Source organism: Sphaeramia orbicularis, chromosome 7, assembly GCF_902148855.1.
Source record: "Sphaeramia orbicularis chromosome 7, fSphaOr1.1, whole genome shotgun sequence".
Taxonomy (NCBI): Eukaryota; Metazoa; Chordata; class Actinopteri; order Kurtiformes; family Apogonidae; genus Sphaeramia; species Sphaeramia orbicularis.
The window spans coordinates 2264577-2282232 of record NC_043963.1 but is presented as its reverse complement, the minus strand read 5'-3'; the positions used below and the strand labels follow the sequence as shown (position 1 = coordinate 2282232).

The window sequence follows — 17656 nt, the reverse complement described above, 5'->3', positions numbered from 1 at the left end:
ATAAGAACTGATAAATAATGTCAACTCCAAAGTTTTCTCTATGTTTTTGAGTGAAAAAAGTCAAATTCCATGATGAAAATGTTTACACCTACGAACTGCACTCGAACATAACATGAACAAATACGAACGACTTGAAAATCCCTTAGAAAAATAAGTGCCATTTTAACAATATTACGCTTTAGTTTATTTATTTACACATGTACATTATAATTTACAGATCACAGTGGATCTACAACTTTTAATAACAGGCAGAATATTGGTAAAATTCCACATACTTCTCTTAAGACATTTCAGGTTGTTCATATTTATTCACGTTATTAATATTTTTTTGTAAAAACGAGTCTGTAAATGCAAGTTTTTGTGTAATTTTACTTTCCTTACACTAAAAATGACAGTTTTCATTATTTATAAGTTATTATGATAGTATTTTACAGATCTGACCCACTTTAGATTGAATTGACCTAAAGTGATTTTAACATCCTTGACTGTTAATTTCTTCAGTGTAATTTTTTGCATTTCACTAATCTATCCCACGGGCCAGACTGGACCCCAAAGCGGGCTGGTTTTGGACCCTGGGCCACATGTTTGACACCTGTGAGTTAGACACTTATTGAAATAAATAAAAGAAAAAAGGAATAAAAAAATAAATCTTAAAAAAACAAATAAAACGAATGTGGATGTAGAAGGCTGTCTGCAGACACATCAGCTGACTGACACTGTGAGGATCTGAGTCAGTTCAACGTACAAACACTCTGGTTCCTTCAAGGACGTCCACGTCAAAGTCAAGGACACGACCACACCACTTTAAGACTCAGTCTTCAAAGGCAGAGGAAAAACTCATGTTCCTTCACTTTTAACTGTCAACGTTCACTTTAATGTGAGTTTTCAGGGGCAGAGTTTCCACATCAGGCTCTGAAACATGTTGAAGTGACCGTCACAGAGTGGACGGGTGTCAGCAGAGGAGCCCATGTCCTCTTCCAAAACAAAATATACTGGTTTCATCTGTATTCCAGAAGGATCGTTAGCAGAGGGACGTGAAGTTTGCACCCCTTCAAAACGAACTGTGGAATTATTTACACAAATACAGCGGAGGAGGCTGAGCGGACACATAAACATGAGTGGAAATGCACCATTAAAGAGCAGGATTATTCAGACATGACAGGATTCAAATGGAAAAATGTCAGAGCAAGGACTGAGATGGACTGGAGTGTAGACCCGCCCCCTGGATGCTGATTGGCTGATACAGTTGTGTGTCAAAGTCTGTGTCCACTTTTATCTGTGTTGGTTTTTAGGGTTAAATAAATGGTCATACATGTTTATTTCTCAGCCTCTTTTCTTCACATACAACAAGAAAGTACAGAAAGTATGTGCCCAGCCGGAAAAGACACAAAAACTGAACTAAATGTGTTGAAAAGGTTAAAGTCACTATTGAGTTTGACCTCTGACCCCATGAGCAGATACAGCACAAACCATTAGAAACATCTGAAGAAAAAAAAAAAAAAAAAAAAAAACATCTGACAGGAGTCGAATCAAACCCGATTATTTTTTGGCTCATTTTGTTGATTATTTTTGTTCAATTTGTGTCTTATTCTGTTCATTTTTATTCAATTTGTTAATTTATTATTGATTATTTTGGACATTTTTAATCATTTTGTTAATTATTTTATTCATTTTTTAATTATTTTTGTTCTTTTTGCTACATTTTGATTATTTTTGCTCAATTTGTTTATTATTCTGTTCATTTTTATTCAATTTTTTTGATTTATTATTGATTATTTTGGCCATTTTTAATCGTTTTGTTGATTTTTTTTTTCATTTTTTGATTATTTTTGTTCATTTTTGCTACATTTTGATTATCTTTGTTCAGTTTGTTTGTTATTTTGTTCATTTTTATTCAATGTGTTGATTTGTTATTGATTATTTGGGGCATTTTTAATCATTTTGTTGATTATTTTATTCATTTTTTGATTATTTTTGTTCATTTTTGCTACACTTTGATTATTTTTGTTCGATTTGTTTGTTATTTTGTTCATTTTCATTCAGTTTATTGGTTTATTATCGGTTATTTTGGTCATGTTAAATCATTTTTGTGGTCCGTGATTTTCAGAGAGGGGGGATAGTGGTCCGTGATTTGGGGCGAGCGACAGAATCTCTGCGCAGCAAAAAAGTTAATACACTGGTTACAAATCTGCTAATGTTGATTAATTGGTGATAAGTTATAATCGGCCCGCTTAATTGGTCGGGCTCTAAAGTCGACACATAATCCACTGTTGTCAATAACAGATAACCCATACTTTTAAGGAATCACTGAGTAAAAATACTCCATTACTGTGTCCAGACTTGAACATTAAAGGAAAACCCTGGAACTGTTGGACAGAACCTCCATTTTCAACACAAACTACGACTTTTTACACAGTTTTGAGCCTTAATTTGATACATTTCGTCCAAATCAACAGGAGAACATCCCATGTAACGCAATGTCTCACACAGCAACCTCCACCTAGCAACAACCCCACGGGCAACATCACCGTAGCAACTATCGTTAGAGGAGATCACCCATGGCAACCGTCCGATAAGCCTGCCTGACCAGTCTTAAGGGCCTCTTCAGATCCTACAGATGACCGACGAGTGAGTCAAGGAGTTACAGAGACACTGAGGAGGAGGAGGAAGGAGGAGGGGGAGGAGGATGAAGGAGGAGGAGGAGGAGGAAAAGGAGCAGGAGGAGGAAGGAGGAGGAGGAGGAAGGAGGAGGACAGAGGAGGAGGAGCAGGAGGAGGAGGAGGAAGGAGGATGGAGGAGGAGGAGCAAGAGGAGGAGGAGGAGGAAGGAGGATGGAGGAGGAGGAGGAAAAGGAGCAGGAGGAAGAAGAGGAGGAGGAGGAGGATGGAGGAGGACGGAGGAGGAGGAGCAGGAGGAGGAGGAAGATGAAGGAGGATGGAGGAGGAGGAGCAGGAGGAGGAGGAAGGAGGATGGAGGAGGAGGAGGAGGATGAAGGAGGAGGAGGAAAAGGAGCGGGAGGAAGAAGAGGAGGAGGAGGAGGAGGATGGAGGATGGAGGATGGAGGAGGAGGATGAAGGAGGAGGAGGAAAAGGAGCAGGAGGAGGAAGGAGGAGGAAGGAGGATGGAGGAGGAGGAAGGAGGAGGAGGAAAAGGAGCAGGAGGAAGAGGAGGAGGAGGATGGAGGAGGAGGAGGAAGAGGAAGAGGAAGGAAGAGGAAGGAGGAGGAGCAGGAGGAGGAGCAGGAGGAGGAAGGAGGAGGAGGATGATGGAGCAGGAGGAGGAGGAGGAGGAAGATGGAGGAGGAGGATGGAGCAGGAGGAAGAGAAGGAGGAGGATGGAGGAGGATGAAGGAGGAGGAGGAAAAGGAGCAGGAGGAGGAAGGAGGAGGAGGAGGAGGGGGAGCAGGAGGAGGAAGGGGGAGGAGGATGGAGGAGGAGGAGGAAGATGGAGGAGGAGGATGGAGCAGGAGGAAGAGGAGGAGGAGGATGGGGAGCAGGAGGAGGAAGGGGGAGGAGGATGGAGGAGGAGGAGGAAGATGGAGGAGGAGGATGGAGCAGGAGGAAGAGGAGGAGGAGGAGGATGAAGGAGGATGGAGGAGGAGGAGGAAGGAGGATGGAGGAGGAGGAGGAAGATGAAGGAGGATGGAGCAGGAGGAAGAGGAGGAGGAGGAGGATGAAGGAGGATGGAGGAGGAGGAGGAAGGAGGATGGAGGAGGAGGAGGAAGGAGGATGGAGGAGGAGGAGGAGGAAGATGGAGGAGGAGGAAAATGACTGGACCCAGATGTGGTCTAAATGCACAACAGGACCAGAACTCTGGACAGATTCAGATGAATTTAAGTTCTATTCTAATACATCGTCAGGAAACATTTTCAGTGAAAAGTTGACAAACCAAGAACATTTAAAGGTGGAGTAGGAGATCCTGGACAAACGGTTCAAGCAGCTACATTTGGAAAACACACAATTCAAAAGTCCAAACTCCTTTTTTCTTCATATAGCATAATAACCAAAAATACTGACAACTCCGAGTTTTTGTCTTTGTTTTAGTGCAAAAAAAAAAAACCCAATTAAATTCTGAAAATACTTAGTTTTATAAACTATGAAAAAAAAAAAGTTGTGAATAACCTGAAAAAACTGAAATTTCTTAAGAAAAATCAGTGCAATTTTAACGATAATCTGCCTCAAATTATCATTAGTCCATGTGCATTATGGATCAGCTCTACAAAGACACCAAACACTGAGGAACTGACAGAAAACTGTTCAAATTGTGCTGATTTTACTTTAGATATTTCAGGTTGTATTTTTTTTTTCATAATTTAATGTTGTTTTTTTTGCACTAAAACAAAGACACAAATTAAAAGTTTGTATTATTTATAGGAATAATGTCTTTTTTTTTTTTTTTTTTTACATCAAACCCAGTAGTAAATCTGCAGTCATTCTTTTGTGTCGGTTCTTCTGCTGTTATTATTTGACTGTAGATCAGATTGGTCTGTATGTGGAACCGCAACTAAAATGAGTTCCACAGCCGTGACTGTGGCATTTATGCACTTTGTAAATTCATCCCATGGGCCTCATTGGAACCTTTGGTGGGACGCATTTGGGCCCCGGGATGCATGTTTGACAGCCCTGGTTTAGATGAATAGGAGCCCTTTAAATGCATGTAAACGCTTCAGATCTGATTAGAATGATCTGATTACTCCCAGTTATTGGAGTTTTATTTAAACAGAGTCAGTGAAAACTCCAAACACAGCAGGATTCACAGCCTTCAAGGAGGTAAGATGGAAAAGAAGAGCAGGAAGTGGAAAAAAAACCCAGAGATGTTATTAGAGAAACCAGTAAAGTAGAGATGAAAGAGCTGAGAGGAAAAACCACAGAGCGGAGATAAGAGCAAAGAAAACAGGATGGATGTCTGAGTCAGAGATGACATCAGCTGATTAAAGAGGTGTGGTCATGACTGTGCATTAAAGACACGGAGCTAAAAGGAAGGACTGAAACACCGAGCAGAGGAACTTTTAATGGACTTACGTCAGGGAGATGGAGAGGTGGAAGCGCTGTCTGAGGCCGCGGAACATGACGAAGGACTTGGACGGGAAGAAGCGAGCGGTGATGGTGCAGTAGGGCTGTTCGTATCCGCCGGCCGGACACTCGCAGCGGAAACCTCCGCCCGACAGCTCCCGACACGTGCCCCCGTTCCGACAGACGCCGGGGACGCACCTGCCCTGACGGCGGTCGAACTCACAGCGTTCACCTGAGCAGGAAACACAGACGGAAAGAGTTTACATTCATTCAGCTTCAGGGTTAGGAAGGAGAAAACCTAAATGTGACCAAGTGTGTTTGTGTCATTTCTGGTCCAAATATCTGATCACACTTAAAATCAGACAGAATCACCTACAGAGGAACTGTTCCGTCAGATAGAAGAACTGATTTATGGACAATAGATCTGGAAAATCTGATTTACACTCATCTGACCAAGATTATTTTCACTTGTTCCATTGGCAGATTTTGTTTGCTTAATTCAAGTTTTGTTTTGCTTAATTCATCCAAAAAATCTGCCACTGGAACAGAAAAAAAAAACAAAAAAACAAAAACAGGCTTGAATTAACAAAAAAAATCTTGAATTAAGCAAAAAATCTTGAATTAAGAAAAGAAATCTTGCATTAAGCAAAGAAAAACCTTGAATTAAGCAAAACAAAACTTGAATTAAGCAAAAAAATCTCAAATGAAGTAAAAAAAAACTTTAATTGAGCCAAAAATGTGCTTAATTCAAGGTTGTTTTGCCTAATTCAAGTTTTTTTTTTTGCTTCATTCAAGTTTTTTTTTGCTTAATTCAAGGTTTTTTTTTGCTTAATTCATCCAAAAAAATTTGCCAATGGAACACAAAAACAAAAAAAGGCTTGAATTTAGAAAAAAAATCTGGATTCATTCATTTTCTGAACCCGCTTTATCCTCACTAGGGTCACGGGGGTCTCTTGGAGCCTATCCCAGCTACATGGGGGCGAAGGCGGGGTTCACCCTGGACAAGTCTCCAGTTCATCGCAGACTGAACATATAGAGACAAACAATCACTCTCACATTCACACCTATGGGCAATTTAGATTAACCAGTTAACCTATTAGCGCATGTGTTTGGATGGTGGGAGGAAGCCGGAGTACCCGGAGAGAACCCACGCAGACACAGAGAGAACATGCAAACCCCACACAGAAAGGTCCCACCCCCCATCGACTGGTGTTGGAATCGAACCCAGGACCTTCTGTCTGTGAGGCACCAGTGCTAACCACTGCACCACCGTGTCGCCCAAAAAAAAAAATCTGGAATTAAGCAAAAAATATTGAATTAAGAAAATAAATCTTGCATTAAGCAAAGAAAAAGCTTGAATTAAGCAACAAAAAAATCTTGAATTAAGCAAATAATCTGCCAGTGGAACAAGTAAAAATGATCTTGGTCAGATTTGTTTAAATCAGATTTTCCAGATCTAGTGTCTATAAATCAGTTCTTATATCTCACTGAACAGTTCCTCTTTAGGTGATTCTGTCTGATTGTAGTTGTGATGAGATGTTTGGACTAGAAATGAGGAAAATGCACTTGGTCAGATTTTAATTTTTTGCAGTGTGATAAAAGGTCAGATGGTGATTCCACCTTTTTTCCACCATTGACTGATTTCCACATTGAAGGAGTAACAGAAGTGAGACAGGCAGCAGACCTGTGGATTAACAGTATGTGTATATAGGTGAATATTACCTGTATGTATATATACTGTTAATATTCAAATATATATATAGTGTTAATATTGACCTATGTGCAACAGCTGATCAGTGTAATGAAGATAACCAGTCAATAAACAGCAGCTGCAAACACTGCCATAAACCTGGACAGAAACTCCAGCTGAACATGTGTCTTAACCCTGGAATCACAGATGGAAGGAGCAGATCGAAGGTCTACGGAGGAGCCCAGGGTCTGATATCAGAGGAGGTCTGAGCTTTAAGAGCCTTAAAAGCCTTAAATGCACTGAGGATGGGCTGAGATTAGATTGTCCAGAGAACAGGAGGCAGCTGAGGAGACGCTCAGGTGTTTGTGTTTCATCCAACAGCAGCATCTACACAGTCTAACATCTACACACATGGACCAAATACAGTCTATTCTATTCTATTCTATTCTATTCTATTCTATTCTATTCTATTCTACTATTCTGTTCAGAATAGAATAGAATAGAATATATAGAATAGAACAGAACAGAGTAGAAAAGAATAGAATAGAACAGAATAGAATAGGATAGAATAGAATCTGTTCTATCTATTCTATCTATTCTGCTCAATTCTATTCTGTTCTGCTCTGTTCTATTCTGCTCTATTCTATTCTGTTCTATTCTATTCTATTCTATTCTATTCTATTCTACTCTATTCTGTTCTATTCTGTTCTGTTCAGAGTCTGTGGACACGTTGGATCCAGGTGTTTGTTTTCTAACAGAGGTCTGGGATCCAAAACAAACTGGAACCTTTGGGGGGACGCATGTTTGACACCCCTGAACTAAACCAACCAAACCCATGAATATAAGAGAACAGCTGCAGCTGGACTGAACACTGGGCTTCCTAAAAGAACACCAATGTTGTTGAATTGCACATGTTTCCATTAGTATTGGGACAGTTCTTCCAGACAGACTTCAGACAGTTCAGTTGGATCCTCTTGGACCTGACAGTTCCCAGCAGTGGCTTCATTCAAACACACAGGACTTGACACAGCGGTCAGACCCTCAGGGTTTACACACAGAATTTCAGATTAACCTTCATCTATTTGCATTTTGTACTCGTTCCACTAAAACCGTGACAGATAGTGGATAATGAATATGCATCTGAGGTCACTGTATAGTTTGGAAAAAGGACAACTTCACTCAACTTCTTCTGTGAGTTTCCATCTGGGTCATGAAACTGGGTTTATTTTAGTTTCTGTCACTGTTCCACCTTTTTAGATCCAATAATCAAAGGTAAATGTAGACAGATTTACCCCAGGATGGACCTAATGATGACCTCAGAGAAATGCACAAAAAATTGTCCTCCTGTTCTGAGCCATCCCATAATTAATGAATTTATAATCAAATATTGGGTCCAAAAATAGGACCCAAATATGGACATTAAATCTCCCTAGGTGTCAGTGCATTAGATGTGTAAACGTGTGTAAATGCTCTTCTATAGACTCTAAATACAGACACTGTGTTCAGTGTGTGGATCCTAGTGGGTTTTCTAATCCACACATGTGGGTTTGGCATCAGTCTCAGTCTCATTCCAGGTTTGGTGTGGAACCCATTGTGTCCACTGGTGTTACATACAGAACCTGAACATTTAAACACTAATTAATCAACAGTAATTTTCCAACAGCGGCCATTTTTGCCAAACACTCTGCCTTGAATAATTAGTTGAATTGTCAAAATGCACCTGTAAGAGAATAAAGAAATATTTAAAAAATAGTAGTGTGTCATTTTTGTGTTCTTTTGACGTGTTACATGTGGATTTATGTACGTGTCAAATAAAAATGTGTTTTATCTGAAAAACTGTTTCTCTTTTATTTCAGTAAATATTTATTTCTAAAATAGACCCAAAGTTCTTCCAAACCTGCTTCAGAACATTAGTCTACATCTGATTTGAATGTTTAACCCTGTCCTGTTTTACACTGGGAAAAAAAACTAAATCTGACCAAGTGTATTTGTCTCATTTCTAGTCCAAATAACTCATCACACTTAAAATAGGACAGAATCACCTAAAGAGGAACTTTACAGTGAGATATAAGAACTGATTTATAGACAGTAGATTTGGAAAATCTGATTTCAACAAATCTGACCAAGATCATTTACCCTTGTTCCATTGGCAGATTTTTTTTTTTTTTTTTTGCTTAATTACCTCCACCAAAGAGGTTCTGTTTTTACCGGCCTTGGTTTGTTTGTCTGTCTGTCTGTGTGCAAGATAAGTCAAAAAGTTATCGACGGATTTGGATGAAAATTTCAGGAAATGTTGATACTGGCACAAGGAACAAATGATTAAATTTTGGAGGTGATCGGGGGGGCACTGATCTGTCTTGGTGAAGGTCTGCACTCTCCGAGTGCTCTTCTAGTTCAATATTTTTTTTGTTGCTTGACTTAAGCAAAAAAAATTCTTGATTTGAGCAAAAAATCTTGAATTAAGCAAAAAATCTTGAATTCAGCAAAAACTATATCTTGAATTAAGCAAAAAATCTTGAATTAGCAAAAAAAAGAAAAACTACTGAATTTCGAAAAAAAAACTATTGAATTTCGCAAAAAAAAAAAAAAAAGTCAAATTAAGCAAAAAATCTTGAATGATGCAGAAAAATCTGCCAATGGAACAAGTGAAAATGATCTTGGTCAGATTTGTTGAAATCAGATTTTCCAGATCTAGTGTCTATAAATCAGTTCTTATATCTCACTGAACAGTTCCTCTTCAGGTGATTCTGTCTGATTTTAAGTGTGATCAGATATTTGGAACAGAAATAAGACAAATCCACCTGGTCAGAGTTAGATTTTTGCAGTGTGTGGACCAGTTTCATAGAAACACCATGTATGGGGCTTTTCATGTCCTTCATCTCTGCTTCAACAACAGTTCTAGAGCCAGAACTCATCAGAAAACACACTCCTCACATCGGCCTAAACATGATTTCCTCCCAACACACGCTGTAAATGCTTTGTGTTTGGTTTGGTAAATCTAGAAGATGGTGTGTTTCTGATCAGCGGGACGTGGATTCACTGAGCTCCGGTATCTGCTAAGACGCAGACGTTTGGATTGGACAAACTCAAACCTTAAATGTGTTTCCAAAGCCGTCCTCTGTTTACACTTATCTGTGCATCTTCAGAGCAGCCAGTGGAATCTGGAGCACAATCTGAGGAATGTACTGAACTGGGAAAGCAATTTAGTAAAGAAAAAAGGACCAAAAGGACCAAAAGGACCCGGAATGAGCTGGATTCAAAGACAAACAACAGCACACACACTTTACAGGAGTCATTAGTCAAACTACACAGTTATTCCAAACACTGTGACGTTAGTCAGTGCAGACGGTTCGACTTTTTAAGGTAGAAAACTAAGAACACGTCTGTAACTGACAGAGGCGGACTCCATGTCGGTGAAGGTGGTCCAGGGTTGGGCTTCACTCACATGACTCTGAACAATTAAACCCAGCAGATCCATCATTAACAATACGAGCGTCACCTGTGTTTATCCTGCTGTGAAAAAGATCTATCGCCACGACAACCTGAGTCTATATATAAACACAGAAGCATTTCATTAAAACAATTAATGTCTCCTGGTCGTTGTCTACCTGACAGATGACTAATCAGTGTGTGGAGTTTATGGTCACATGACCCAAAGTAGAGACGACACTAAACCGCTGGATGAACAGAATGACACACGTCTGGACTTTGGACATGTTTTAAAGTCAGACGTCTCAATTCTACTTATAGACTTTATTTAACAGTAACTGACAGAAAAGGTCGACTGTTTAAAACTTTCCTTAATGGAAATTTCAACTGTATGTTCATTATAAAACACCCACTGTTCAAACTAACATCAGTGGCAGATCCATGTAAAAGCCTAAACGTGTTTATTCCTCGTTCTAAACAGACATTCCTGTGTTAAATGTCATTGGTGTAGACACTTGTCACTCAAACATGTCTGACCAATGGGGAAGCATCCGCCCACTGCGGGATGTTTGTGTCAAAATGTTTTAATTAAAAAAAATTTTAAAAAAAAGACTTCAAAACTTTTTTTTTACTTCAAAGACAAAACTTGTTCAAATGCAATTTTTTGGGTCTTTTTTTGCATTTTGAAAACACTTTTTTCTTTCAATAAAAATGTTTTTGTTTTTTTTTTATTTGAAGTTTTTTTTTTTTTTTTTTTTTCATTGAAAATATTTGTTTGATTGAAATGATATTTTTTGGGGGATTGAATAATAGACACAAATATTCTACCCCTAATATGGCCCAAATACAAAAAAGATGACTTCAATCAAAAAAAACTAAACAAAAAACTTTTCAATCAAAGACAAAAGTGGTCAAAGGCAATTTTTTGGATCTCAAATATTTTTTTTTTTGCATTCAAACACTTTTTTTCTTTGATTAAAAACGTTTTTTTTTTTTATTCAAGTGAAGAATAATAATGACGCAAATATCCTACCCCTAATATGGCCCAAATACAAAAAAGATGACTTCAATCAAAAAATATCATTTTCAATCATAAAATAACTCGCTTCAATAAAAAAAAATGTTTTCATTCAAAGAAAAACAGTGTTCAAATGCTACTTTTTGGATCTCAAATACTTTTTGCATTCAAACACTTTTTATTTTATTTTATTTATTTTTTTTATTCAAGTGACATTGATTTGGATTGAATAATAAAGACACAAATATCCTACACCTAATATGGCTCAAATTTAAAAAAAAAAAAAAAAAAAAAAAAAAAAAGACTTCAATCAGAAATATTATTTTCAATCAAAAAATAACTCACTTCAATTTGAAAAAAAAAAACCCTTTTCAATCAAAGAAGTGTTCAAATGCAATTTTTTGGATCTCAAATATTTTTTTGCATTCAAACACTTTTTTTCTTTGAAAAGGTTTGTTTTTTTAATCAAAGTGAAGTTTGTTTTTTTCTTGATTGAAAATATTTTTTTTTGGTTGAAGTAATAAAAAAAATAAATCTACCTTCATATTCGCATCATAAATGGATCCTAAATGATTCTAAAATTGGGGAAATGTGATCCTATTTAGCTGCTGTGTTTCGTCCCAGTTGCAGACAGACGAACCAGGCTGATCCGTACATACAGTCCACTGCAGAAACCTGAGTGAGCGGTAATAAAAGCATGGATCAGCCTTTCACAGCGACGTCTCCAGACAATGGGTTTTCCACATTAGGCTTTAGTTCTGGACCATAAAACTGCTCTGTGTGGTTTTTATCATACTTTCAGTGTGGATGTCTGAGTTAATAAATATGTATTTCCAAACTATAAAACACTCAAAGTAATCAGTGCATTTTTCTGATAACCAGGCAGTGAACCCACGAGGCGTAACAGTGTATGAAAGTGCAATCAGTGGCTGCAGACCACCCCCCACCCCCCCGGCCCTTCAACAGGCCCAGTAAAGGTTCTAAATGTCACTCAAGGGGCTTTCTGTGGCTTCTAGAAATGACTCTAATCTACAACAGCCACGGTTCTGAAGCCACGCCCGGCGCTAACACAGCGTCCACGGCTCCTTTACATGGAAATGAGTGTGTGATTGGACGTGGAAGCAGCAGGAAGTCCACTCCTGAAGCCGTAACCTTTAACATACGTCCAAGGAACAGGCACGGGAAAAACAACAACATTACAATCTGTTCACCTGACAGCGCTGACGGACTGTTGGAGGAGCACTGGAGGGAGAAAAAACAAAAAAAAGACATCCTCCTGCTGACTGCGATTCTGTAGCTTCAGAAGTGGCCCAAAAAAAAACAATCACAAACAAATCTGTGGTGCAGAATAAACACAGATTGGCTGCCAGTCAAAGGAGCGGCGGTCGGAAGTGTCTGGAGAGGCAGGAACGCCCACGCACAAACACACACTAACACACACGAACACACACTAACACACACTAATGCACACACTAACACACACAAATCAACTGTGTTTTAAGTTTTCTCTTTTCCTTGAGCGCATTCGGACACACATGGAGTCTGACATCCAGTAGCTGCACACAGAAATAAAATAAAAATAAAAATAAACCAGTTCCTCCCACCCACACCAGTTCCTCCCAGTGCCCTGCACATAAACAGAGCAGACAGGGATTGGAAGTAGCCTGAAGACAGAAGGCTCCACAAGGACCCACTCCACAGCCCCAGACGCACAAACACACACTAAACACACACACTAAACACACACACTAAATACACACACACACACACAAACACACACACACACACACAAACACATCCCAAACACACACTAAACATTAACAACAGCTCAAATATGTACAGATGCACTCACACACTGATGCTGCACTGGAAAAATCTAACTCTTATCAAGTGTATTTGTCTCATTTCTGTTCCAAATATCTGATCACACTTAAAATCAGACAGAATCACCTACAGAAGAACTGTTCAGTGAGATTTAAGAACTGATTTATAGACAATAGATCTGGAAAATCTGATTTCAACAAATCTGACCAAGATCACTTACACTTGTTCCATTGGCAGATTTTTTACTTGAATTAAGCAAAAAAAAAAAAAAAAAAAAAAATCTTGAATTAAGCAAAAAAAAAATCTTGAATTTAAAAAATAAAATTTTGAATTAAGCAAAAAAAATCCTTTAACTAAGAAAAAATGTTGAATTAAGAAAAAAAAACTTGAACTAGGTAATCTTGAATGAAGCAAAAAAAATCTTGAATTTAGAAAAAAAATCTTGAATTAACCTCCTCAGACCCAGCTATGGGTTTTCTGTCCACATCTGTGGACAAGAGTTTTACAACTTTAGACAAAAAAGAAGAAAACTGTCCACCACAAAGGACATTCCATAAAAATTTTAAAAACTGCATCTGAAACAACTGTTAGATCATGATTTTTCCAATATAGGCACTTATTTAATTTAAAAAAAAAAAAAAAAAAAAAAGCTGGTACTTTGGTGACATTTCCTGGGTCTCAGGAGGTTAAAGAAAATAAAATAAAAATCTTGAATAAAGAAAAAAAAATCTTAAATTAAGCAAAAAAGAAAAAATCTGCTAATGGAACAAGTGTAAATTATCTTGGTCAGATTTGTTGAAATCAGATTGTCTATAAATCAGTTCTGTCTGATTTTAAGTGGGATGAGATATTTGGAAATGAGAAAAATACACTGGGTCAGATTTAGATTTTTGCAGAGTGAGAGATGGGAAATTATAGTCCAGCTCTAAAATCTCACTCATTTTCCCCTATTCTGTCTATTAAAAGCACACACACACACATACACACACACACACACACACACACACACATCACTGCCCTGTGCTGAAGGCTGTCAGGTTTCATGTTGGCGCTTTGTTTGTGCTGCTTTTAGCTGCCAAAGCGCCCGCTGGCAGAGTCCTCACATGTTCACACACACACACACACATGACGTAATGTAGTTGTAAGTTGACACAAGCCTTCACCCATCCTCATGATCATCCACATACAAATATCACACCACACACACACGCACGCACGCACACACACACGCACACACACACACACACGCAGACAGGTTCAGTAAATGCAGCTGATAGTTTCAGTCCCACTCCCACACACACACACACACACACAAACGTGCATGCACGCACGCACACACACACACACACACACACACACACCCTCTGAACCCTGAGGACATGAACGGAGTGAAACAACCATTAAAGAGTCAGTGGTGGACGATGGGCCTCAGTCATATGACCATCACCGTCTGTCACATGACCATCACCGTCTGTCACATGACCATCCCCGTCTGTCCTTAACCCTTACAGAACCAAACAGACCCACCCACTGATGGACCTGTTCAGTACCTGCTGATCCACTGACCCCATCAATACATGGAAAGAACTGGTGTACAAACATTTGTCTGTTTCAGAGTAAAAACAGTACAAATAAATCATGAAAATGTTTATATTATCCTTTAAAAAATGTAAATAACATGAATAATCATAAACAATATTATTATTAAATATAATATTATTATCAAAGTTAATAGTGCATTTACATATTTTAGTCATTTTTAGGTTTCATTTTATATTCATTATGTCTTTATTTCTTTTTTCTACTAGTGATACTGACATTTTGTAAACAGTTCCGTAAAATAGAGTTGTTAAGCTAAAAAATGAGAAATGAGAGGATAACCTTTAATACATGACACTGATGTCCACTTTGGTTTGAGCTGACCCTTCTCTAATGACATGGACAGTTGTTCATATTTGTTCATGTTATTCCATTTTTTGTTAAAGGATAGTTTGTAAATGTAAACATTTTCATGTAATTTTACCTTTTTACAAAAAAAAAAAAAAAAAAGACTTTGTTATTACTTAGAGCAGTGGTTCCAAACTTTTTTTTTTTTTTTACTCCTGACCCCATTTTAACATCACACATTTCTGTCGACCCCAGACATTCAAACAGACTTTTTTTTTTTTTGCGAAAATTCATGTGTTTTTGATCCTGTAATACTTTTCTATACTGTGTTTCAAATCCAGGTTAATTTTAGAGGACATTTAGTCTATATAATGTGTATTATTGTGGACATTTAGTCTATATAATGTGTATTATTGTGGACAGAGGCAGTAAATCCAGGTGTAGATTACTGCACAAAGGGTCAGGATCTGTCCAGTCAGTCCAGCTGGGATTTACAAGGAGGACAATTAATACTGAACAAACAAGAACTGAAACTATGAATTATGAAAGAGCTGCAGCATCTGAAACTGACCACAGTGAACATGTGACACACAAACAGAACCACAGTGCTGCAGTTTCACAACCACAGTTTGTCTGATATGGATCAAGGTTCTAACAGTTTTGGATTTTTCATTCTAGTTTAGTTTTATTTAGTTTTGACTTTTTTTTCTCCAATTCAGTTAGTTTTAATTCATTTTTAGAGCAGGTTTGCTAGTTTTTATTAGTTTTTGTTTTTTTCTAAATACTTAGTTTTAGTTTAATTTCAGTTTTGTTGTAGTTTAGTCGTCTCTTTTCTCTTCTTCTCTGTGGTCGTATTCACATAAATCCCAGACAGGACTCTGCTGCTTTAGTCTCCATGTTTCCAGGTAGAGTGGGGACCAGAAGACGACTGGAAACCACAAGTGAACACAAGTGACGGACCAAAAAGTGTCGTAAGGTGCCGCTAGAGCGAAATAAATCGATTTCGTATTAATCCGACATTGACAAAGACGAAAACGAAGGGAACTTTATCCATAATTTTTATCCGTTTTAGTTAGTTTTGTAAACACAATAGTTTCAGTTAGTTACTGTTTTTATCTTTTAATTCTCGTTATTTATTTCAGTTAATGAAAAAGTTTTTCAATTCTAGTTTTCATCATTTCGTTAGTTTTCATTAATGATTATAATCTTGCTATGGATTGGGATTGGCTCTGTCAACTCAACACAGATTTATTTATAGTAAGTTTTTGTTTTTATTTTTATCAATTACTAGAAATTTCAGGCGACCTCATTAGAATTCCAGGCGACCCCACGTGGGGTCCCGACCCCAAGGTTGAAACACACTGATCTATTGTATAACACAACAGACACCCTGAGGACACACACACACACACACACACACACACACTGGTCTAACAGTAGCCAGAGGACAGTCCAATTATCCTTCAGTCTGTCCCTGTTTAGCTCCTCTCACCTTAAACATACATTTGTATGTGAACACACACAACAGGGAACCAATTAAACAGAAAAACACACACTTTTGAACACAACACCATGCCACTGCCTTTGTCTGTTACATCCACTCATGCGTCCACACCCTCTCATTAATATTCAAATACATAAATAGACATTAATACTCATGAATTATGCACCCGGAGGCTCATTGTGCACAGTCCGATGTGCACAGGTGGACAGAAAACAGACGCAGACACAAAAACACAGATGAGCACGATCCCAGTTAAAAATATCAAACACTACACACACACACACACACACACACACGCACACACACACACACACACACACACACACTACAGGAAGTGAAGCAGAGCAGACGTGATCTCAGCCTGACTCAACCACTGTCTGTTCAGACGAGGTGAAGACGTCCACGAGGAGCCGAGGAGACGCTCTTCAACTGGAGAAGAGTCCATTCATTTCAACACATCAACACAAAGGTTGGACCGTTACCAAAGACACTGTGTGTGTGTGTGTGTGTGTGTGTGTGTGTGTGTGTGTGTGTGTGTGCGTGTGTGTGTGTTTGTACAAATTCCACAGGAACACAAATGCACACCTGAGCTTCACATGTTCAGACACAGATGTTCAACAGACACGAGTTCGAATGAGGAGATGATCCACAAACACACGTTCACTCTGGAACTGGAACTGGAACCATCAGCCTGGGTTATACTGGTTAGAGTTAGAAAACTGGAAATAATAACTTAACTTCTCTTCATTTAATTTATTTTATATCTTAACTTCTCTTAATTTATCTTTAGAGCTGCAACTGATCAATCAACTCAAAATGACCCAAAAAAATCATTCAACCACAATTCTCCTGAATCAAAGCTTTGTTTCCTTCATTTCTCTGCTGTTTAACATTGGTTCCACTATTGTGTTTCACACGGACGCTTATTGTGACGCACAAAGAAGCTTCAATTCAGGAAAACTGCAATAGAATATTTCCCTTCAATCAATTCGAGTGGATTAATCAAATCGGGAATTTTTGCATTCGCTTCAAGCACCTAATCGAATAATCAGTTGCAGCTCTATTTATCTTATATCTTAACTTCTCAATTTATCTTATATCTTAACTTATCTTAATTTATCTTGTATCTTATCTTAATTTATCTTATATTTTGGACATCTGTAGCCACGCCCACTTTCCCCTCTGCTAAAACCACACCCCCAGTTTAATGGCTGTTGTCCATGTTCAGCCTTGTCCTCTCCATATGAACACATTAACCAGACAAAGCTGAACGGAGTTGAATGTGTGAAAAC

General features: G+C 38.3%; 1 protein-coding gene across 1 annotated transcript in view; it reads right to left on the bottom strand.

Moving 5' to 3' along the window:
- celsr3 (cadherin, EGF LAG seven-pass G-type receptor 3) overlaps window positions 1–17656 on the bottom strand; it is a 207968-nt gene that overhangs the window by 104427 nt on the left and 85885 nt on the right. The window contains 1 exon segment of the mRNA XM_030137998.1: window positions 5022–5244. Coding sequence (XP_029993858.1) covers window positions 5022–5244 — 223 coding nt within the window.